Raw genomic sequence first — 24,605 nt, 5'->3', positions numbered from 1 at the left:
TGTCCCTGTCTGTATCTTTACCACCTCCTGGAGACCAAGATCCTAGGACCCAGTTTTGAAAGGCTGATGGAGGAGGAAGCTGGTTTCTGGCTTTTAGGGAGGAGGAAGAGTGGGGAAAACTTCTTCCTCCCTTGAACAGGGTTCAGTCCCTGCTTAGAATCCAGCTGGGCCTCTCCATCTTAGTGTCCATATCTATCCTGCCTCTATTATCTGGGGCCTGTGCCTTTCTCCATCTTTCCCATGTACAGTACCTTCAATTTTATAGCAGTTTTGGATCTGATACCTGCCCTTGGGAAAACATAAGGTATTACTGCAAGAAATGTCCTGACTTCCTATTTCTCCTTCTCTGAGAAAAGGGATATGCAGAATTAAGCTCTTCACTCTAGGAAGCCTGTGATAGAACACTAAACAAATGTTAAAAACCCTGTAATCACCAAACACCGTAGTAAATGCTGGGAATGAATAAAAGCACAGTGATTGTCCTGGAGGAGTTTAGTATTCAAATACAGTTCTAGACCCTGGAGTTAAAAGTAGTGAAAACAGGAAAGGTTTCTGTCTCCCTGGAGCTTACTGACTGTACGAAAAGTTCCAATCTCTATAAAGAAAGTGAGGGCATAGCCCTGGGGTTTGGTAGTAAAGCGTTCAGGCCTAGAACCGAGCTGGGGATTTCTGCTGAGAATCAGAATCAACTGTTCTCCATGTACGTCGGGTTGGTGGTATCGCCAGGCCACGGCGACCTCCAGCGGCCACCCTCCGTCTTGTTGCCTGTTCTCGGTTGCCCGGGGAGAGAGGGAGGGGCGACGAGCTGGGTCCCTGGGAGAATCCTGTTCTCTCCCTTTACAAACCAGGAGGCTGCAGCTAACTAGCGGCAGTCTCAGATCCAGGTTTCCTTTCTTTCGGGTGAGAGATCTTTACTCAGGACTGGGGGGACAATGAAGGTCATGAAGGATGGCAGGGTCGTTCGCCGATAAAAAATGAGGGTGGAAGGAACCCGTTAAGACACAGGAAAGGAGAAACTCCAGCGCCGCCAGTCGGAGATGACCGAGACGGAGCCTCAGGCCCAGCGCTCCCCCCTCTCCTAGCCTGTAGGTTTTAGTCCCATTCTGGCTTTGGGACTGGATGACTGCAGCGAAACCAGAACGGGAATGGATGGACTGAGGTGCTACCGGGGATCTACCTGAGAAGCACCCCAAGGCGGAGTCGTCACCGGAAGTGGTTGTAAAGCCTGTGGCCCTACAGTGCCCCGCCTCCAATTGCGCTACCAGTAGGCGACAGACCGCCCTCTCTCTTCCGGCCCGCGGAGCCGTAGCCAGCGGCCCCCAGCTTACTGCTCTCCCATTGGCTGTCGTAGGGACGCGCTGTGACTTCCCATTGGTCACGTCTCCTCGGCGCCGCACCTCCTCCTTCCAGGTACCGTCTCGTCTTCCGGCGCCTGATAAACTAAAGACCGGGAGGGCGTCTGCCCGACTTGACCAATGAGCAGCGTGGAGAGAGAGGGCGGCGGCTGCGTGATGGGGGCAGGGCGGGACTTGGTGTGGCCATTGGCCAGGGCGGGCAGAGGACAGACATACGATTGGTTGGTGAGAGGGGCACAGTCGTGGGGTCGAAGCTGCGCGGCCTCAGCAGCTGCAGGAGACGGAAGTGGTGAGAGCGCGGCCTCGGAGGGTCGGGCGGACGCCACCCGGGTGAGTCACCGTACCCCGAGCACTGCCAGTCTGGGAACCGCAACGACCGCGTCTTGCCTGGCCCCGCCCAGGCCCCCACCGGTTTTCCTGAGTCCCGCCTTCTGTCATTCGGGGCTCCGCCTCCGAGTCTTTAGGCTCCGCCCACAGAACCTGGGCACCTGGGTTCCTGTGTCAGCCTGGCCCGCCCCCTGGGATCAGATCCCCTAGGTCTGGAAAGCCTGGGCCTCTCAGGCCTGGTCCTTGTCCCTCCTTCTCTCTCTCCGTTTCCCTGAGGCTGCGTGCCAGTGGGCGGTGAGGCAGCACTTCTGGGTTGCAGCTTGCGGGCTCTCCCATGAGGAAGGGTGGGCTGAGGAAGGGGGTACTCTGATCAGGGATGCGGACAGGACCACAGATGGAGGCTTTTATCCGTACAGCCCCCCGCGGGGCTCTGCTATAATACTCCTGAGCATAGCAGGCATGAAGGAAAGTGTCAGTAAAACCTAGGCCTGGCTTCCTGAGTGGGCCTAGGAGGCCCCATCCTGAAACCCTCTTACTTGGGCCCATTTGATAGATACTGACTCTGAGGTCTGGGCTGGCCTGATTCTGTCCCTGTTGTGTGGCTTCCTACCCCTAATCTCCAGCCCATTTGGTGTCAAATACACTCAGCAGGATCTGTCCAGCCCTGCCGCCCTCTGATCACAGGTTGTGGTCACCTCCCTCTTGTTCTTTGCTCTGGACTCTGCCCCCAGTAAACAGGTCAGGTGGGTGCTACTCCCAGACTCAGCGACTGGCAGAACATTCCTGTAGATTCATGCCCCCACGAGGGCCAAACATGAGTCCCAGTTGGCAGCCTTTGTCTCTTCAGCTGGAAGTTCTTCTGCTCTCCCACAAAACAGGGTTTGGTGTGTTCCACTTTTCCTTCTGCGTCTGGGAATCAGGACTCTTGGGTTCTGCTGATTAATCCTGGAGGACACTCATTCCTGCTCCAGAACTTTGTGGCTGACTTCATGCCCTGCAGGATCACTCGTTGCTTTCTCCCATGTAGCTCCCATTGCCTCTGTCTGACATGGTGACTTGTGGAGAGGCCGGATTCTCTGTGAAGGAGGAGAATAAGAGTTGCAGAGAAATTCAGGGGTAGATGTGATTCTTTTTGTTGATTTGTTGATTCTCTGGTAATGTTAATAGTGCTCTTTACCCTTACGTCCCTCTGTTTCTTTATAGCGAGAAGGAGCTAACCAGGACCCTCACCACGGTAGAATGGTGAGTACTCTTTCCTCAGATCATTGTGATTTCTGTAATTCTTGTGTCTTTCTCTGTGAAGCTGGACCTTGAGCTTCAGGCTACTCTGTTCAGCTCCTAAACAGGTTAATCTGCCCTGGAGATAAATTAGGGGTTTTTTTAGATTGCAAAACATGAGCCAGTATACAGCACTAGGACCAGAAGCCTCTAGAAGTGTTTTTCTGCAGGTGCCATGCCACGCCTTCTCCATACTACTTATGTACCACTGGCTCTCTTAGCCCTTCATAACAGCTCTCCTCTTTCTTTTCTTGGGTCCCTGGCAAAATCTCTGTTCTGAAAAGCCAGACTTTTTTTTTAATCTCAAGATCCTTGGACTTGTGGGTCCCTTGGATACTGTGGGTGTTGTATCAGAAGTGACTCCACCAAAACTGTGGAGCTTTTTGAGCTCCAATGTGCTGCTGTCTGTTGTTACTGCAAGAGACAGCTGACTGAATACTGAGCAGGACAGCATCCTCAAGGTGCCTAGAATATCACTTGGGTGGTTTACAACAATCCTTTAAATTTTCCATTAATTGTAACTCCAAGTTCATGGAACCTCTTAACTCCTGAGAGCCAGGACAGGGAAGCAATGAGATGAGAAAGGAGTAGAGAGCAGCAGACCAGGCTCTTAACCTGGCTGCATTTGTTCCGTTTCTCTCAGGCGTCCCCATGCTTAAGAGAATTCAGTTGGTGAGAGGACTTCCTCTTTCCCTCCCTTCCTTCCATAGACATGTGGATCTATGGTGTGTGCAGTATTTGTTTGGTCTCTTCTCAGAAAGCCCGCTGGTCTTGACCTCAACCGTCTGATAGTTTTCCCTCTTTTTTCTCTTCTGTGATACCCTGAAAAAAGCATGGGCTTCGGTTAGCCTCTAATTTCAAATCCTAGCACCACTATTTAAATACCTTAGGTAAATTTCATACTTTCTTTTGAAGCCCAAGTCTCATCAGTAAGACAGGATAAGGCTTACTTCTTGGCGGGGGGGAGAAGAGGGGTTGAAAGGTTTTAGTGAGGTAATGTTTGAAACTGCCTGGCTCATTGTGGGTGCTTAATAAAATGTCAGATTTTCTCTCATTTCTCCCCTTCCCCCCCAAAGCAAAACAAAAGCCCTGGTTTCTGAAAGTTACCAGGCACAACAAGTTTGGGATTCTGGCCAGCTCCTTCTGTGACTCTTGGTGACATTTTGAGTCCCTTATCACTGCTCCTTATTCCTTGGCCCTCTACCCAACTCCCTCCATCTCCCTACCCCTGGATTTCAAGTTTTGTTTTTGTATAGCTTCTGTGATCCATAGTTCCAGTTCTTCTCTTTCCCAGACTAAGAAATTCTTTCTCCTCCAAAAAGGACCTTCTTACCCACATATCAGAGGATGTGAAACAAGGGAGCCATGGAGCCAAGGGGTTGGGCTGGGCAGGAGCCTTGGAATAAAAAACACCGCGGATATCCCTTTCGGGAGTGTGGAATGACTGACATGGCACCAGACTAAGGCACAAAAGGTTTAGTGAGGTCAGGGGATTGGAAGACACTGTTGGACAGAGGTATGGTGGACGGTGGTTTTGGAGGGAAAGGAGGAAGCATTGAAACTGGAAAGGGCATGGGGTGGAGGTAGGCGAGCTCCATCTTGGAATCCGGAGCAGGCATCGGGGGAATCAGAGAGGAGGGGAGGGGGGGCGGGGGGTTCGGTTGTGTGAGAAGGGCTGGCTCACCTGGGGAGAAGGGAAATGAAAAGATGTAGGCCGCCTTGCCCCCCTCCCATGCCGTCTGCGGGCGGCCCCGCAGCGGAGACTCCCGAAAGCCCCTAGACATTCGGGGTGGGGTGGGGGGAGGGGATGCCCTCCCACGCGGCCTAGGGGCTACGGGGAGGGAGGAGCCTGGGGCTATGGGCGGGGTCCCCGCGAAGCCGCCCCGCCCCCGCTTTCTCAGTGGCGTCTCCGTCCCGGGCTCTTCCCTCGCCTGGCTCCCCTCCCTTCCGCGCTCGTGCCAGAGGGCGGAGCTGGGCCCGCTCCATTGTGGAGAGGAGAGGCGAGGCGCGCTGGAACCGCGCCGAGCCCCGCCGCCGGCGCGCTCGCCTCCTGGCCTCCGCGGCTGCACCTGGCGGGCCCCGCAGCCGGGATGCGGCGGGCGCCCGGGGCTGGCGGGCAGCGCAGCGGCTCCGGGGACATGTGCGCTGGCCCACATCGCCCGCGACCATGAGCCTGACCGCCCGCGTCTCCTGCTCCATGCTTAGCTGCTTTGTAAGTGCCAGCCCTGCCTGCGAGGGCCGGGGGGCCCAACGCTTGCTGCACCCGCAGCCCCGCCCAGGGCTAGCCCTTGAGATACTAAATTTTAGCCCATCCCCCTTTCCAAGGCCCCTGGCCAGACCCGAACGTTTGGGGGCAAGGGATGGGGTTGGGAGGTGGGAGTTAACCCTTTTCCTTCTTGGACTTGCTTCAATCTTTGGTGCCGGGGATTGTCGACGGCCGGGGATAGAAATTCCGTAGCCCAACCTGGCCCCGCAGCCACTGCCCTTGACTGCAGATCTCCAGGCCCCGCCCTGCGGGGTACGTCCCTTTACCTCCGCCTCTCCATCTTGGTCCCACCCGCTGCATCCTTCCTTGGGGATGTGGGATATGGGATATGGGTAGTGGTCTGTATGCGGTGTTAGGGGGCTGGTCAGGGGGCACAGGATGTCTGTGAGCTGTCTCCCAGACTCCAGTTCCTAACCCGCTTACACCACTCCATCCCTCACCGGACATGCCAGTCTTTTCTCCTTGATTGTCCCCCAGACTACCTCTCGTTTTTCCATCTTCCCTGTCTCTGCAGGTTTCCGTACCTCTGCATCATTTCCAGTCCTCCCCTCCTCCCCCTCTGGCTAATGCTCCTTCCCAGCTTCTCCCATCTGCCCTCTCAGATGTTCCCACACCCCCCTCCCCCCATGGGTGTCTGCCAGGCCTCCTCTCTCTCCCCTGGCTGTCCTTGGGTCTTCTGGTTCCTCCCAGGCGCGTGGATCCCCTCTTTGCTCCTCTCCGGTGGTTGGGAGGGGAGTTACTTCTGCTTGCTGTGGGTATTCCTCAGGAATTCCCCTCATATCAGCAGGCAGGGCAGGTTGCTTGGCAGGTAGTGGGGGCTTGTCAGCAGTGTGGGCCTAACAGGAAGATAAGACCAGCCCCCCCCCACCCGCTCTTTGTCTCCTTCACCCATCAGACTGAAGCTTCAGTGGCCACAGGTGCCTGGTTTTCTTCCTTTCTCTGTAACCAGCTGCCACACTTGGCTGCTTTTCCTCAGGACAGCACTTTCCTATTCCCACTCCTGTCATACTCTTACTTTCTTCTCAGTTTTCTCTCCTCCTCCATTTTTGAAATTTTGGTTCTACAGGACAGTCCTTCTATGAAGAGTGCAGATTCCCAGTTCCTCCTTGGCCCTCACTCTTCCCTGAAGCATAATAGGCTTGCATGTCCCCTCCATTTTACACTTCCCTGTCTTCAACCAAGCCAGGTCTCTTTTTCCCCCCCTCTGGTGACCAGAGCCTTTAGAAGTGTGTGTAGAGTGTCTGTGGATTTATCAGTGGGTGAAGGGAGCAGACTGAGCCTGATGGGCCAAGTAGAGCCTGGTGACTTAGGGCTGTGGCCTTCCTACAGGGTGAGGAGGGGCCCCCCAGCCTGGAGTACATCCAAGCCAAGGATCTGTTCCCCCACAAGGAACTTGTGAAGGAGGAAGAGAATCTTCAGGTAAGAAGGAGTTGAGGACCCAGGATGGGTGGGGCTCCCTGCCCAGTTGAAAAACATCCTCCCTCCCCCCCAAAATCTCCAAGGGGTACTAGTACTGGAGCTCTGGCTTCCTGCTCCCTGGTCTCTGGGATGGAGTGGGTCTGTCTTTATATGTGCTATGGAGCCTTTGGCCCCAGGGAAGGAGAGGCAGCTTTCCTGTACAACTGTTATCTGGTGCTGTTACTGTGGAGAGGACTTGCCTCTCCTGCCTCTGTCAAGCTTTTCCCACCCCACGGAGCAGGGGCTGTGGAGAAGGTGGAGGGGGTGACTCAGTTCTGGACTGAAGATCCCTCTGCCCCTTGTCAGGTACCCTTCACAGTGCTGCAGGGTGAGGGAGTGGAGTTCCTGGGCCGGGCAGCCGATGCCCTCATTGCAATCTCCAACTACCGGCTGCATATCAAGTTCAAGGATTCTGTCATCAACGTGAGTTCCTGTCTTAATCTCCCACACCCAAGCTAGAATCCCTGTAAGGTTCAAGGTGGGATTGTTCCAGTTCTCCCTAATCATGTCTCCAGAAAAAGTTGGGGTTCTCTTCTCTTTCTCACCGACCTCTTGTTTTCCTGCCACATTCTCCTAGCTATAGGTCTGTCTTTCTGTCTCTCTGGCTCATTCTCCCTTTCTCTCTTCTCTCTTTCCCTTACTCTGTTGCTGGCCCTTCGGAGCTGCTGGAAGAGTGCAGGCTTTGGAGTTAGGCAAGCCTGGGCTCTTTTCCTGTACCGTCATTTACCAGCTGTGTGACTTTGGTTAAGATGCTTGACTGAGGCTTGATTTTCTCCTTAATAATATGGGGTGAAAACACCTGCCATGCAGGGTTATTGTGATTAATTGGGATCACATATGTAGTGGAGCCAGCACAGTTACCAGGCACTTAAAGGGCCCTCAATAAATGGTGGTTTCCTTCCTTCTATTGATACATCAGCACAGGTGTTTGGGGCAGATGGGGAGTGGTGCTGAGAGTGGGGGGTCTGAACTTCAGTTTGGCCTTCTTCTAAAGGTCCCTCTTCGGATGATTGACAGTGTGGAGAGCCGTGATATGTTCCAGTTGCACATTGCCTGCAAGGACTCTAAAGTGGTGAGGTGAGAACAAGGGGGACTCATTCAGGTCTCTTGACCCTAGTCTTGTTCAGACCACTCTGCTGAAGGGTTTCTCTGAAGCAAAAGAAGAAAGATACTGCCCACTTTACCCATTCGGAGGAAGAGGTGAAAACTCTGTTCTTGGTTGGGAGGTCAATTTTCTTTTTCTTCTTTTTTATCTGTCATTTAACATCAGAGTGGGAGGTCAGTTTTCTGACCCATAGTATCTTGACCTATGGGGATAATTCTTAGCTCATGGAGTCATCTTAAGGATTAAATGAGATAATGTGTGTAAAAGCACCTAGGATAGTATCTGGCATAGAGCACTTACATTATTGTTGGTTCATTTATTTATTCATTTAACATACATTTATTGAGTACCCTACTCTATGCCAGACTGTTTTAAGCACTGGGGGCATAGCAGGGAACAATTGTCAAAATTTTCTGCCCTCATGAAGCTTATAGTCCAATGGGGAGATATCAATAACAAATAATAAGTAAAATATGTTAAGTGATGGTAAGTGTAAAGGAAAAAAATAAAGCAGGGAAAAGGAATATGGAGTGCTATGGGGGGTGAGGGTTGTAGCTTTAAACAAAGTGATCAGAGAAGCCTGCACTGAAAAGGAGATATTTGAGTCAAGACCCAAAGAAAGTGACCCTGTGAATCTTTGGGGGAAGAAGGTGCCAGACAGAGGTAACAGCAGGTGCAGAGGCCCAAGGAAGGTGCATGCCTGTGCCTGCGTATTGGGAGAATGCCAAGGAGGCTCGTGTAGCTAGAATGGAGTGTGTGTGGGTGAGGGTAGTGTGATATAAGATCTGAGCGCAAAGGGGGGTGTCAGACTGTCATAATGACTGGCTTTTACTTTGAGGGAAATGAGAAACCATTGGAGGGTTTTGAGCAAAGGAGAGACGTGATCTGATTAATGTTTTATAGAGTCACTCAGGCTGCTGTATTAAGAACAGATGGAAGAGAATGGGGGCAAGAGCAAAGACAGAGGCTGGGAGGCTGGTTAGGAAGTCTGCAGTTCCCCAGGTGAGAGATCGTGGTTGCCTGTCTAGGGTGGTAGCAGTCAAAATGGTGAGAAGTGGTCAGATTCTGGGTGTATATTGAGGGAAGAGGTGATAGGATTTGATGACAGATTGGATATGAGAGAAAGAGGAGCCTGGGATAACTCCAAGGACAATTAAAAGGATGCCTATTTTAGAGCCTACCATATGCTTAGGTCTGTAGGGGATAGAGGAGAATCCACATTATCCCTCCCTTCAAGGAGGCTAAAGTCTAGTTGCTGAAGGAAGACTTAACATGTGGCAGAACGGTATGGAAAAACTTATTGTTTAATACTCCAAGCACATGAAGAATCAAAAGAGGAAGGAGTCTGTGGAATGGAATAGGCTGGGAAGGCTTAAAGGAAGAGGTGGGACGGAAAGTGTCTTTGAAGTATCCATGGGATGTTGCTAGGCAGAGAGGAGACATCATCAAGCAAAAGAAGAAAAACAAGGTGATAGGAAAGATGTGCGAAGACCTTCCTGCCTGAGGCAGAAGGTTTGTGTTAGGGTGACTTGGGAGGTAACACTGGCCTGGTAGAGTAGGGACTAGGAGTGCAGACGTTCGGGACTGATGTTTAGTGTTTAGACATGAGAGACAGTAGGGCCTCCATTAGAGGGGTTAAGAATATCTCAAACACAGGAGTTCTTGGGAAGAGACCTTTTACAGAGATAACTTCTCTGGGGTGCTGGTCAGTGTCCCTGGTTTCCCCCCCAAGGGGCCTCATTCCCTTACTCCTGCTTTGCAGCCTTCTTTCCTCACAGACTTCCTGTGGCCGTGTTTTTGACCCTTATGGCCCCATGGCACACCCGCCCCTTGTCTCATCCAAGCCTGTGACTTCTTGCCTGGCAGGTGCCACTTCTCCACTTTTAAGCAGTGCCAAGAGTGGCTTTCACGGCTAAGCCGGGCCACAGCAAGACCCGCCAAGCCTGAGGACCTCTTTGCCTTTGCCTACCACGCCTGGCGCCTGGGGCTGACCGAGGAGGATCAGCGTACTCACCTGTGTCAGCCAGGTAAGGCCAGGCTGTTTTCTTTGGGAGGCTTCCTCCCATCCCTTGGTTCTCATGACCCTCCTCCACCCACGGACATTGGCGTGCTGGGCAGCTGACAGGCATGGGGGCTGTGTTTCAGGAGAGCACATACGATGTCGGCAGGAGGCGGAGCTCACAAGGATGGGCTTTGACCTGCAGAACGTCTGGAGAGTCTCGCATATCAACAGTAACTACAAGTGAGAGGGCAAGGGTGGGGGACCAAAAGACCAAGCCAGACCCAAACCTCTATGTTTGGAAAAGCGTGGTGGGCACAGCTCTTGGGTCTGTGACGGGGGTGGGCTCCCAGCCCTTCTTCCCACAAAGCCATCTCCAGGGGTTGTCTTGTCAGATGTCTTAGACCCAGTTTGGTGACCCCATCTGGTCTCTTCTCAGATTGTGCCCCAGTTACCCCCAGAAGCTGCTCGTTCCTGTGTGGATCACAGATAAAGAGCTGGAGAATGTGGCTTCCTTCCGCTCCTGGAAGCGGATCCCTGTGGTTGTGTATAGGTGAGACAGTGGGGGACAGGACATAGGGAGGCTGTTTTTTATTCAATAAGGAAAAGTCAAAATCAGAGGTTTTAAGCAGCCTGATTGACTAGGACTTGACACCCTGTGGGGAAGTGACTGTGAAATAATTTAAAAACAAAAATAGCCTCAGTTTTTTCTCCTAAGAATGAGGCTTTTGGAGGAGTTTATTCACTTCCCTTTTTTTTGAGGATGTGTGTGTGTAAAATATTGCATTAGTTCAGGGGTTATCAAACTGGCCTGCAGACTAAATCTGGCCTATAACCTGTTTTATATATACGGCCTGTGAACTACGAATGGTTTTTACATTTTTTTCTTTTTCTTTTTTTTTTTTTAAAGATGACCAGTAAGGGGATCTCAACCCTTGACTCGGTGTTGTCAGCACCACGCTCACCCAGTGAGCCAACCGGCCATCCCTATATGGGATCTGAACCCATGGCCTTGGTGTTATCAGCACTATACTCTCCTGAGTGAGCCACGGGCCGGCCCCCGTTTTTACATTTTAAAGGGTGATTTTAACAAAAACAAACAAAGAATATATAACAGAGACTAATTGTGACACACAAAACCAAAAGTTTATCATCTAGTTCTTTACTGAAAAAGTTTGATGACCCCTGCACAAGGACACTGTAGCTAAAATAGAGTGAGACAGGTAGTAACCATGAGCTTTGGAATTCTTCATGGTCTTGGCTCATGCCTTGTTCTCCTGCTGGGTGTCTACCTGGAGCAGGTGCTGTGCAGATTTGATGAGTCAAGGTCACCTTGGGAATACAGAACCCATTTGAGAAAATGTGTGTGGTAGTGCTTTGTAAACTGTAAAGCCCTCTTGAGATGCTAAGGCTTTTGGTTGGTATTATCATGGCCTGCATGAGTTGGTAGCCCCTGCTGGCTCTGGAGACATTGGTCTCTGTGGTTGGCCTCTGGAGGCTTCAATTGCCAAGGGCATTATGGATTCTTCTGTTTTGTCAGACACCTGCGCAATGGGGCTGCCATTGCCCGCTGCAGCCAGCCAGAGATCAGCTGGTGGGGCTGGCGCAATGCTGATGATGAGTACCTGGTCACGTCCATTGCCAAAGCCTGTGCCCTGGACCCAGGGACAAGGGCCACTGGGGGCTCCCTCAGCACTGGGAATAGTGATCCCAGCGAGGCATGTGACACTGACTTCGGTAAGCTGTGGGTGGTGCTGGTCCCCCAGGGAACAGGCCTTTTTCTTGGCCTTTTTGGCTTCCAGGGAGTCCCCAGTGAGAGGCTGGAAAGAAGATGACAACATGCAGGATACCTGGGTCCCTGCCTTTTGGGAGGTTGTGGGGTATGAGTTGCATGTTCCTCTCTTCTGAGAGGGAGTGCCACAGGGCCAGGGTGGCTGGCTGACCCAGGGTCTTCTCCCTGCTGTGTAATAGATTCCTCTCTGACTGCATGCTCTGGAGTAGAGAGCACAGCAGCCCCCCAGAAACTGCTGATCCTGGATGCGCGATCTTACACGGCGGCAGTGGCTAACCGGGCCAAGGGTGGAGGCTGTGAATGCGAAGGTATTACTGTTAGCCCATTGTCTGCAGCCAGCCTGTGCTCTGGGTGGCTTTGGTGAAGAGGGTATTGGGGGCTACTTGTATAGTGGCAAGAACCAAAGAAACCTGGCTTGGAATCAGGACTCAGCCACTTACTAGCTATAATTATGCTTAAGTTGTTTAATCTGTTCTAAGCTTTATTTTCTCATCTGTAAAATAGAGATGGTACATACTTTGCAAAGTTGTTGGGATGATTAGAGGTTGCATATATAAAATTATTGGCACAGAGCAGCTATTTATAAGAATTTATTATATATTATCATTCTTAGTAGTAGTACTACTGTGATCTGTCAGTAATATTATTACTACTAGTAGTATGTGACTCCTGCATATCCAGAGATAAACTTGTGATTCAGATTTCGAAAGTATAGTTAGCTCCCATCCTGAAGTATTCTGCACTGCCAGCGAAGCTTTGTCTACTAGGACCACTCTTATCCTGGATGCCTGTTTACAGGACATGTTTTATGCTCCACTGTCCTATCATGTCTACAGAGTACTATCCCAACTGTGAGGTTGTGTTCATGGGAATGGCCAACATCCATGCCATCCGGAACAGCTTCCAGTACCTCCGGGCTGTGTGTAGCCAGATGCCGGATCCCAGCAAGTAGGTGTTCCCTGCTCAGATTCCATCATCCCTCCAGTCTTGTCCTTTACCAGTACTTCTTGTTCTTGGAAGATTAGATGGGGAGATGGAAAGTTTGGAGGTACAGGAGACCTGAAGGCCTGGGCAGAGTTGGGTACATTAGGCTGTACTGTCCAAGTGGGCTGAACTTTCCAAGGATGCTTCTTCCACTTCTCAGCCAGCAATTTGGCACAGTCACAGGACATTGGATTCCTTTTGTTTGGATCAGTTGTCCTACTCAACACAGAGAACTGGGGAAAGAGTGGCTAAATGTACACGTGATGCTTCCCAGTTCCTCTCTTGATCCTAAGAAGTTCTTATCTGCCTCATGTCCTGTCTTCTCTACCCTCCTGCTGGCTATCTCTTGACAAAAGCCATGGATTGGACATTTTGGTTTCAGCCCTCACTGGGGCCTTTGTTGGGTGCAGCTGGCTATGGGTGGTGGAGACTGTTGTAGCCTCAGCATCTTTACTGATAAACTTGATTTGATTTCTACTTTTGTGTAGCTGGTTGTCGGCACTGGAGAGTACCAAATGGCTGCAGCATTTGTCGGTGATGCTAAAAGCAGCTGTGCTGGTGGCTAATACAGTAGACCGGGAAGGCCGGCCTGTGCTGGTACACTGCTCAGATGGCTGGGACCGCACACCACAGATTGTAGCCCTGGCCAAAATATTACTGGACCCATATTACAGGACGTTGGAGGTATTGAGAGGAGCAGGATGGGAAACAACAGATGGAATGTGGGAGGAGGAAGGTGTTGGGCCCTCTGGATCTGTCTTAGGGATCTTTCAGTAGAGGACATTGGTAGCTTTGAGTCCTCTTCAAGGTTCAGTCCTGTTCTTTGAAGCTGCCAGCTCCCTGCTTCAGGCAGTTCTCTGGGGAGTAGCACACTAGCCTTTCCAGAGAGGCTTTCCACTTGGACAGTTTCTTTTTTGCAGGGCTTCCAAGTGTTAGTGGAATCTGACTGGCTGGATTTTGGGCACAAGTTTGGAGATCGCTGTGGCCACCAGGAGAATGCAGAGGACCAAAATGAACAATGTCCTGTGTTCCTCCAGTGGCTTGATTCTGTTCATCAGTTGCTTAAGCAGTTCCCCTGCCTGTTTGAATTTAATGAAGCATTCCTGGTACGTCCTAAAGCCTGTGACCAGGGTTGGGGGGAATGTTCGCCTGAGGCCCCAGATGCAAACTGTCTCGGCCCTCTAGGTAAAACTGGTGCAGCATACATACTCCTGCCTCTATGGCACGTTCCTGGCCAACAACCCCTGTGAACGAGAGAAGCGCAACATCTACAAGCGGACCTGCTCTGTGTGGGCTCTCCTACGAGCCAGCAATAAGAACTTTCATAATTTCCTTTACACACCTGGCTCAGATATGGTAAGTCTGAGTCCTTTTCCTATAGGTGCTACCTGGAAACCTGTAGGGCAAAGAGCCCAAGTTAGTGGGGAGAATGTAGAGTCAAGGGCTTAGGGAAGGAAAAAAGACCAGGAACGTCTCACAGAACACTAGTATTGGGCTCCTTCCCTAGGTCCTGCATCCTGTTTGTCACGTCCGGGCCCTGCATCTCTGGACAGCCGTTTATCTGCCAGCATCATCTCCATGCACACCTGGAGAGGAAAACATGGATCTTTACCTTTCCCCAGTGGCCCAGAGCCAGGAGTTCTCTAGCCGTTCTCTGGACAGGTAAGCAAAGCCCTTCTTGCTCTTTTCTCTCTTCACTAGGAAGGCAGTAAATGCTTCCTATCTTGCCTAAAGATTGTTCTTTCTTTTATGAGATTTTCAAAAGCAACTTCTTGGGTCAGTTGAAGGAGAAACTTGGCCCAAGAATCATAGTTAGCCTGGGGTGCACTCTGTATGTTCTCAAGGTCCTCTCTTATGATAAGAATGGTTACCTTCATTCCTGCAGCTGCTATCACCCTGTGTAATATATCCAAGCAGGGGAGAGGAGCACGAAACAAAAAGGACTATTTCAGGAAGGTTTGGCCAGTATGGGGATCCAAACCCTTGACCTTGGTGTTATCATCATCACATTCTAACCAAGTGAGCTAACTGGCCAGCCTCCTGTGAGAATGGTCTTGATTTTTGTTCACTAATGCAAGGCATGGGGAGCTTGCTGTCTTAGTAGCAACCTTTGCTATATCCAGCATTAGTGTCCAGAAGCATCGAACTCAGGGAAATAGATTCCCAGCAGGGGAATGACCTTTATATTACTCCCCCAGAAAAAGGCCAGAATTTAAAGGGAGACAAAATTAAAGTTATCTCCTGGTGGAATATTTGGGGGTAAGTGGGATGAGGGATTGTTAAATTATAAAGGTAATACGTGTTCTTTATTTAAAGAAAGAGTCAAACAATATAAAAGTAGAAAGTGAAAGTCCTCCCTCCTGATCCTTGTCCCCACAGGTGTTCATGGTTAACACTTTGGTGTGTCCTTCCAGACATTTATCTACACAGATATACCCACACTTTCACACTCTGATATAGAAACATTTTTTAAAAACAAAATCAGAATTTTTTGCATCCTATTCTGCAAGTTGTTTTTCGCACTTTGTATTAAGTTGTCATTTCATGACAGCACACATAAAGCTACTTTATTGTTTTTAGTGGCTGCATAGTAGACCAAAATTAGAGTGTATTGTAATTCATGTAATCATTTTCCTATTGGTCATTTAGGTAATTTCAATTTTTTTTTGTCATTACAGGGAGGGCTTTAGTGAACATCATTATATGTATATCTTTTTTTTTTAAGTTATGGTATAATACACATTAAATTTACCATCTAACCCCCCCCCCCTTTTTTTTGGCAGCTGGCCAGTACGGGGATCCAAACCTTGACCTTGGTGTTTATAACACTGAGCTCTAACCTACTAAGCTAACTGGCCAGCCCTAAACCATTTTTAAATGTCCAATTCAGTGGTATTACCTTATATGTATATTTTTGTATTTGTGCTGGTATTTCTGCCAGATAAATTCCTAGATAGAAAAATGCTGTGTTGTGTTCAAAAGATATATTTCAACTTTTGGTATTTTTTTGTTGGTTGAAGGTTTTTAAAGTTAAAATGTAATTTACATTATTAGTTAACTTATAAAGGGAAACAAAAAACCCAGCATTGTAAATTATTGACTTTTGAGTCTTTTAAGCTGATTTCGTTATCAAAGGACCATCGATGGGCTTCAGGAATTCTGTGATTTTTCTCCTTCCCCAAACTATGCAGAACTTGGGTGTTGGTTCATAAGTGTACTTTTCCTAACTTCAACAAATTCTTAATAAGATCTGTGACCCATTTAATAGTCATTGCCTTAAATCAGTATCTAATTTATTAATTCAATAAATGTTTCTTTGATACCTGCAAGTTGTCTACTACTGTACTAGGTTCTGTGGGCTGTATCAAAGAAATAGAAGATATTGGTCTGACTTTGAATATACTTGTAAGCTGTAAGAGAAGACACACAACAACTAGAGGACAATTCTAAGTCAGCATCTAAGCAAATAAGAAAGTGTGTAGTTCAAAGCTGTTAGATAAATGAGATGTTTTTTAAAAGGGTCATTGGGTGGCTCTTTTACTCAAGAAATTTTCATGAAGGACCAGGCAGGAATCATGGCTTTTTTGTGTCCCAGGCTCAGGGCCTGGCACATGATAGGAACTTAAGTGGACAAACAAATGAATGGAGTAAAAGGAGTTGTGAGCTTGGCAACAAGGTCAGTGAAGAGGGGATCCAAGGATACTTGAGAAATAGCTTTAAAAAAAAGAAGCTCTCTGGAGATGGCAGAGGTTGAGAAAGGGCTATTTTGAGGAATAGAAAGAAATATAGGACAGGTCATTGAGGGCTTTAAACAGTACAGTGAAGTTTATTTCAACTTAGTTGTCAATAGTAAGTGATTGTAGGAAGTCACTGTGTCTTGCTGACAGTGGGATTTTTGGGGAGCTACTCAGTGAGTTGGGTAGTTGGAGGCATAGAGACCAGCCAGCACTGTTATAGTAATTCAGAAATGAGGGGAAGAGTCCCTGGAAAAGAGAAAGGATTAAATTCAGAAACCCTGTAGAGAAGTCATTAGCAGCTATGGAATTGATTAAAAGTTGGAGGGTACAAGTGAGTAGTGAAGAGGACCCAAAGTCTCTTCAAAGTCAAAAAGAGGTCCCAAGTCTCTGCGTGTAGAAACTGGGAGAATATTAGCACTACCAGTAGAGAAAAAAAAAGAGAAAAGTTGAGAAGACAAGCCATTTTGGGGAGAAAGAGGAGATACAGGGAGGTTGGGATTGAAACATTAGTTGGCAGCAAAGACGAGGAGTGTTGTAGGTAGCTCAGGATGGAGAGTTGGATTTAGAGGAATAAACGGTATAAAGATTTTGAAGGAAATGGTTTCTGTAACAACTTATTTTATCTTTGGTTCTACCTTTCCCTAGGTAAAAAATTTCTTGCTTTCTTTCCTCTTTTTCCACTAAAGTCTAACACATTCGTCTATGTCCAGCTCAAATCCTACCCTCTCTGTGTAGCCTTCTCTGACCACCCTAGCTGAATGAGCTCCCTCCTTGTTCTAAACTCCTCAGGCATTATTGTCTATACGAGCATTATTATTATTTTGGCAGTGGTGGGCTGACCAGTACAAGGATACACAACATTGTTGATTAAAACTTTGGTGCACATAGGAATCAGCTGTGGAGGATTGCAGACTGTTGCTATTTGAATCCGGTTGAAGAGTGCATGGGAATTATTTATACTCTTCTCTTCTTTTGTTTATTCGAAAGTTTCCATAATAAAAAGTAAAACAAAAAGTAAGCTGTGGTGCTTTTTTTTTTTTTTTTTGGTAGCTGGCTGGTACAGGAATTCGAACCCTTGGCCTTGGTGTTATAACATCATGCTCTAACCAACTGAGCTAACTGGCCAGTTCCGCTGTAGTACTTTTTTAAAAAGATACAGATGCCTACACCTTACTTTCTTGGTCATTCCCATTTAATAGGTCTTGGATGGTCCCTGGTTGTCTATATAATAGAAGATCCACAGAGGCTTCTGATGTACACTAAATATTGAACTCCACTAGTCTATTCCATTCAGTTGGCACCTAGCAGTGGAAACTTGATGTTGTTAGGTTTTAAAGCTCATTTATTTATTTCTCAAATCATTTGCGTGGTACTTTGCAGGTACTAAGGATTCAAATAAGAAACAGTCCTGCCATCAAGGCACTTCAGTAGAGGGAGATAAAAAAGTAAAGAGTAAGTGCAGTGTTGTGTTATAGGAAGCACTGAACAAAGTGCTTTCATGTGGATTATTCTGTTTAATCCTCATGATGGTTTTAAGAGGTAGGTACTTTAACCTTTCTTCCATAGATGAGGGAACTGAGGCTGAGAGAAGTTAAGATCACACAGCTAAAAAGTTGCCAAGCTGGGATTTGAGCCCTGCCTATGGGACTCCAGAGCCTATTCATGACCACTGCTATTGCCTTCCTGGAATTTCATACCATAAAAAAAAAAAATCAAAATTGATCACAAAAGTAAAATCAAACATAAAAATATTTTTTAAACATTTATTATAATAAAGTTTAACAAATGAAATAGTTAAAATAAGCTATATTGTAATCCTAGGGGATTTTTCTATATGGGCTGAACGGATTGAGGCATCTAAATACAGGAGGCCAGTGAAGTCTCCACTGTTTCCTGGTGAATTTTCCTGAAGCTTTTATTGTTCTAAAGACTTCAACTGCATTAAAATCCAGGGTGGCCTATTCATGAAAATGTCCTTTACTCGTTTGGTGTATACGAATGCCTCTACAACTGAGGGAAGTTTCTGTGGGGCTTTGGTAGTCAGAAGGGCACAAAGCTGCTCTGTGGTTGTAAAAAGCTATGTTGAGAAGTTGTGAGTGTAGTCTTAAGTTTGTGGTTGGTTGCCTATATTTGGAATCCTCACAGCATCTCTACAAGGTATGATTTATTATCATTTCATAGAGAATGAAACCCAGAATCTGAGGGGTTAAATAACTTACTTGTAGCCATAAAGCTAACCAGTGTCAGAGCCAATGTTGTCTAGCTTCAAAATGTATCTTCTTTCTGTCTTACTGTGATAGAGGCAGTGGGATATCTGGTTTGAGGCCCGGCTGGATTAGTAGATTTAGAAGGCATTAGCCTTCTAATTAGAAACCATGGAGTGGTTCAGATTGCTCAGGGAGATTGTGTAGGTTGAGTACTGACAAAAACTGAAGATAGATCCTGGGTTCTTGAGAATGAGGTCCATGTCTTTCACTTTTTGCAGAACAGACTCTCAGTGAACATTGGTTATTTGTAATCTTAAATGTCATTATTTTTTGTGAACTCTGGCTTTGATAGTGCTCTGATGACCTGATTCTATATCTTGGATGCGGCTCCCATTTCCTTACCTGAAAGTGTTGTATTTATCATTTCAGATTACCTAAAACCAGATCCATGGATGATCTTCTTTCTACCTGTGATACAAGCAGCCCCCTGACTCGCACATCCAGTGACCCTAACCTGAATAACCACTGTCAGGAGGTCAGAGTAGGCCTGGAGCCCTGGCACAGCAGTCCCGAGGGATCAGAGACAACCTTTATAGAAGCTGGGGTAGGAGGTCCTCAGCAGACTATAGGAGAAATGGGTCCTCCTCCTGCTCTGCCCATCAGCCAGAAAGACTACTTGAGCAATAAACCTTTTAAGAGTCATAAAAGCTGTTCTCTAAGTTATAAACTGCTTAATACCACAGTGCCCCGGGAAATGAAGAGCAACACCTCTGATCCTGAGATTAAAGTCCTAGAAGAGACTAAGGCACCAGCTTCAGACCCTCCTGCCCAGGACGTGTTGGGTAGAACTTTAGGTGGCGCAGGGGAGCCACCTGAACATTGTCCTGAAACGGAAGCTGTCACTGCACTCTCTAAGGTCATTTCCAACAAGAGTGATGGAATTTGTGATTTTCCTGAGTCTTCCCAGGACTTCCTAAAAGGTACTACCCAACAGGCCCAGCTAGACTTTGTGCTGGGTGTGCCCTCCAGATGTGCTCTAGGTCACAGCCTGGGCACCCTTTGCAACCCACCGAGTGCTGCCTGCCAAACTCCTCTAGATGCAAGTGCTGACTTCCTCATCAAAGATCCCCCATGGCCTGTGACAAGTCTCTCCCACCAGAAACAGCCCAGTTCTATACCGGATCTGATCCAAGGGGAGGAAGATGCTGGCAAAAGAGGAAGTGATAGGAATGGGCAGTTATTGGAAAACCCTCGCTTTGGGAAAATGCCATTGGAATTGGCTCGAAAGCCAGTATCTCAGAGCCAGATCAGTGAATTCTCTTTTCTAGGGTCCAACTGGGACAGCTTTCAAGGGATGGTGACTTCATTCCCAAGTGGGGAGACCACCCCTCGGCGGCTGCTTTCCTATGGCTGTTGTAGCAAGAGGTCAAGCAGTAAGCAGATGCAGGCAATGGGGCCGTGCTTTGGGGGCCAGTGGGCTCAGAGAGAAGGTGTGAAGTCTCCTGTCTGTTCTAGTCATTCCAATGGACACTGTACTGGCCCACGAGGAAAAAACAACCGAATGTGGTTGTCTGGTCACCCAAAGCAAGTCTCTAGCACAAAGCCTGTTCCACTGAGCTGTCCTTCTCCAGTGCCTCCTCTCTATCTGGATGATGATGGACTCCCCTTTCCCACGGATGTGATCCAGCATAGGTTACGGCAAATTGAAGCAGGGTACAAGCAAGAGGTGGAGCAGCTACGTCGACAGGTGCGTGAGCTTCAGATGAGGCTGGATATCCGTCACTGCTGTGCCCCTCCAGCAGAGCCCCCCATGGACTATGAGGATGATTTTGTAAGTATTCACCAACTGCCATCTATTCAACATTCACTCATGGTACTTGCTGTGTGTGCTGTTGAGTTAGGTGCTTGTGCCATAGGATGAAAGACAGGTAAACAATTAGAATGATGTTCTTAAGTGTTACGATTGAAGGAGGAATCAGTTGTTAGGGGGCCGTAGTGGAGTGAAAGGTCAAGGAAGGCTTTCCTGAGAAGATAATGCTTGAGCTGAATGCTAAAGAATGTGTGATATTAGCTTGGTAGATAGTGAAAAGGAAACACCATTTGCAGAAGCATGAAGGCAATAGATACCCCAATAGTATGGCTTACACAAAGGGGTGGGCTGTGTGTGGGTGTATGTGTACCTGCACGCATACACATTTGTGCTGGGACTGTGAGGGAGAGTTGGGTAGTGTGGTGGGAAAAGTAGACAGGGATTGATTGGGTTAGCTTGCGTGCCCTTCTTGTTTTGATTTTACCATCAAGGCAATAAAATTTTAGGCCAGCGAGTAATCTGATCAGATTTGTATTTAAAAAAAAAAACTTTTCTAGCAACAGTGTAGAATTTTGATGAGGCAGTTGAGATTCAGATTGGGAGGCTGGTTAGGACATTTTGGAATAATCCAGGTGAGAGATAATAAGGACCATCTAGGCTTTGCTGTGTTGGGCAGCCTCAGGTTCTGGCACTACAGCCCTGGGAGATCTTCGAGGAGCCAGCTTCTTCTTCATAATACCTTGCTGTCTACACAGATACTTCCCTTCCTTCTGTTAAGGCACTCCCACTTGCCTGCTGCCCACTTCTCTGCTGGTGGAGTGGAAAGGGCTAAAAACTTCTTACCATTCAGGGTGATGCTTTGAACAGGAGTCAGCAAGCTTTTTTTGTAAAGGGCTGGATAATATTTTAGGTTTTGTGGGCCATATAGTCTATGTCACAGCTACTCAGCACTGCTATTGTAACACAAAAGCAGCCACAGACAGTATGTAAATGAATGAATGCAGCTGTGTTCCAACAAAACTTGATTTACAAAAATAGGCAATGGGCTGGATTTGGTCTGTGGGCCATAGTTTGCCAACCCTTGGTTTAGAACGTAATGAGAGAGGATCTTTCTGTACTGTGGTATAGCATGGGTTTGAAGCCAGAATACTAGGTTCAAATCCCAGCTTTACTACTTATCACCTCTTAACTTTCTTTGTGGCTTAATTTCTTTATTTGTAAAGTGAGGATAATAGTATACATCATAAGACTGTTGTGGGGAATTAAAGAAGTTCATGCATGTAATGCTCTTAGAACAGTGCCCGACACATAGTAAACAATAAGTGTTAGCAATGATGAAGATGATGTTGATGTCTTTTCCTTTCCTTCAGACATGTTTGAAGGAGTCAGATGACAGTGATACAGAGGATTTTGGCTCTGATCACAGTGAAGACTGCCTTTCAGAAGCAAGCTGGGAACCTGTTGATAAGAAAGAAACAGAGGTATGTCCAGGCCAGAATGTGCTGGGTACTTGTGCAAACGAGTAAGTTTCATATTTCTCAGAGATGACTGACCTTCTATAACTGAACTCTTCCCCAGTTGAGTGTTGTCTTTGTAGGCAAGTAGTGGTGTTATAAAGATCAGCCTTGTCATTTCTCCTGGGATGCTTTCCTTGTTGCAATGTTGCTTTTCCACTCCATTGACAAGGACCTGGAGTTTTTCTTTGTGTCTTCTCTTAGGTGACTCGCTGGGTTCCAGACCATATGGCATCACACTGCTATAACTGTGACTGTGAATTCTGGTTGGCCAAACGAAGACACCATTGCAGGTAAGATATTTTGTATGACTCAATATGACTCATAAAGCAGTGCAGTACATATGAATTAACTGAATTAATCTGAGAATGGAGATGTCTTTATGGGAACTATTTTTGTTTGCTCCCAACTTTTCTCTTCATTTACTTATGGAAAGCCTTTTAGACTATCATTCATTCTTAGTATATTGGCATTTCTGATGAACTCTTCCCTCTTTGTGCTCTGGCAGAAATTGTGGGAATGTATTCTGTGCTGGATGCTGTCACCTGAAGCTGCCCATTCCTGATCAACAACTCTATGACCCAGTTCTCGTCTGTAACTCATGTTATGAACACATTCAAGTATCTCGTGCCAGGGAACTCATGAGCCAACATCTGAAGAAACCCATTGCTACAGCTTCCAGTTGAATGCCAGAGGAGATGACCTGTCCAATTTTAGCAGGTTTGAAGGGAGGATCTGCTTCAGGTGTAGTTTGGAAGGTTCCTTGGTGTGGCTCATGAAATCACAGAGCTCAAAGATACCGTCTTGAGAAATCCTCCTTGGTACCATGAGACTGGAGCAGAGGAATTCCAATTAGGCAGGAGGTTCTCTACTGGTGAGACCTTAACTTTGGGGTAATGGTCCTGATTCAGACCCAGGGTCTATAAGCTTACTGTTGAGTTAGTGACTCCAGCTTCTTTCTCCTGGGGGTCACAAGATGATTTCATAGATACTGCTTGGTTCAAAGTGCCCCAAACAGCAATAGAAAGGCATATGTGTAACCAAACTCCAAATGATAACCAGACCCATCTCTCTTCCATTGAAAAAGCAGATTATAGTATAAAAGGTAGGAATTCCTATTTGAGATGAACTATATCCTGTACCTCTGTGCGCTGTGTCTGTGCATGAAGGCTCAGTCTTTAGAGGCACTCTCTCTAGTTGCATTAGTACTGTCTTTCTGTGGGGTTTGGTTTAAAGACTGGTTCAGCAAGTGGAGGTTTTGGTGTATTTTTCACTTGGCTCATCGGCTGGCATCAGTGAGTATTCAGTTTAAGGGGACAATTTTAGGGAGTGAGACATTTTGGGGAGCTGAGGAAAACTCTGCTGATGTGAAGTCCTGGCTGAAATCAGTTGTTCTGATCTGCGAAGGTAGTCATCTCTGTTACGCATTGGCAGCTCTTGAAATGCATTGCAAAGAATGAGAAGGGAAAAGGAAAAATTATCCTTGTGAACTATCTGCTGATTGTGCCCTACCCTTTGCGCCTGACTTTTCCTAGTTGTCCTGGTGCTAACACAGGAACTACACCTTGATCCTCTCCTGGCATGAAAATAAAACAAAGGTTTTTGTTGGTGTTGTTCCATTGCCCACTTCCCCCACGTTGTCTTTCCCTTGGCTGCTGCCTCCTCTGGGTCACACTGCTTCTTATCCTGAACACTTGACACCTTGAGGGTAGAATTTAGCATTTGGTTTTTACCTCCTAGAATATGCTGTTTGGTATGTGAGGGTTTCAGTACAAATGCTGCTGTCTATTTCTGTGCACTTAACAATGGAACCCAAACAGAAGAGAATAGAGCCTTGATACCAAAATTGGGAGAGAAAATGTGTCCATTTGGACCAAATGTTGTTATTATTTTGGTTTCGATTTTGTTTTATCATCTTTAAATGTACCAGTGGCACTTAACCAAAAGATACCGTGATATAGCCATGTATTGTGGTTGGGACAGATACAGTCTTCTTGGCCTATAATGAAACCATTAGGACTTCCTTTATACATTCTCTTTAATTTGTTGGTGTATAAAAGGTAAATAACATTTAGGCTTAACTTGTTTTAAAACTATGGTAGTCATCTTTGTCACTGCTACTTTCATGTTGCTTTCTAGAAAAAAAAAATTTTTTTTTTCATTCCAGAATAACTAGGATCTGCATTTAGAACAAGAATTGTTATTTGTCCTGACCTTTTCTTCAGTCCTACAGAGAAGCATCTGTGCTGCTTTTATACTTGCCATGGATGTAACCTAAAAAGTTTTGGTGTATTTAGGTCAGCCTAGCAGAACCTTTTTTTCATTTAAATGGAGTTGAATAATGGAGATTTTGTATCTGGGAAATTCCTGAGATCACTGAAAAAGTAACAAACTATTCCTTGTCTCTGATACACAAAATTCTTTTAAGCATTTTCTCAATCATTAAAATTTATTGCCAGTTGTGGGTGGCTTTTTAATTAACTTGACTTTCATTGCACTTCACTATGCCTGTTTTCAGGGGGAGTAAGATTGGTAACATTTGGGGAGACTGTATCTGTCTACTTTGTGTGGCTGTTTTGAGGGACTGTTCCATCAGTGAACAAACTGCATGGCCTTGGAGAGAGACTCTGGGCTCTTGGCTCAGATGTATTCATCAACTACTCCTTTCAGAGCTCTTGTGGGTGTAAGTGACATGATGTGGCCAAAAATCCAAACTGTGCAGTTGCGTTGTGACAAACATGCAATGTGCTGTAAAAATTCAATACAGTTTAAA

The 24,605-nt window shown here is 47.1% G+C and overlaps 1 protein-coding gene across 2 annotated transcripts; it reads left to right on the top strand.

Moving 5' to 3' along the window:
• Positions 1-1,607: 1,607 nt before the first annotated feature.
• MTMR4 (myotubularin related protein 4) lies at positions 1,608-24,605 on the top strand. 2 transcript variants are annotated; one of them, XM_063109555.1, is made up of 19 exons: positions 1,608-1,685; positions 2,886-2,924; positions 6,556-6,645; positions 6,991-7,107; positions 7,679-7,761; positions 9,656-9,816; positions 9,935-10,031; positions 10,228-10,341; positions 11,329-11,525; positions 11,760-11,888; positions 12,417-12,528; positions 13,053-13,248; positions 13,485-13,670; positions 13,750-13,920; positions 14,072-14,226; positions 18,938-20,339; positions 21,689-21,799; positions 22,037-22,125; positions 22,341-24,605. In XM_063109555.1, exons 2-19 carry the CDS (start codon positions 2,922-2,924, stop codon positions 22,516-22,518), a joined length of 3,591 nt encoding a protein of 1,196 aa, XP_062965625.1. In that variant the 5' UTR covers positions 1,608-1,685; positions 2,886-2,921; the 3' UTR covers positions 22,519-24,605. The 2 variants fall into 2 exon arrangements, with proteins under 2 accessions (XP_062965625.1, XP_062965626.1); XM_063109556.1 differs by lacking the exon at positions 1,608-1,685 and adding an exon at positions 2,769-2,798.

Source organism: Cynocephalus volans, chromosome 10 (genome assembly GCF_027409185.1).
Source record: "Cynocephalus volans isolate mCynVol1 chromosome 10, mCynVol1.pri, whole genome shotgun sequence".
NCBI lineage: Eukaryota > Metazoa > Chordata > Mammalia > Dermoptera > Cynocephalidae > Cynocephalus > Cynocephalus volans.
This window is presented reverse-complemented; position numbering and strand designations above follow the sequence as displayed.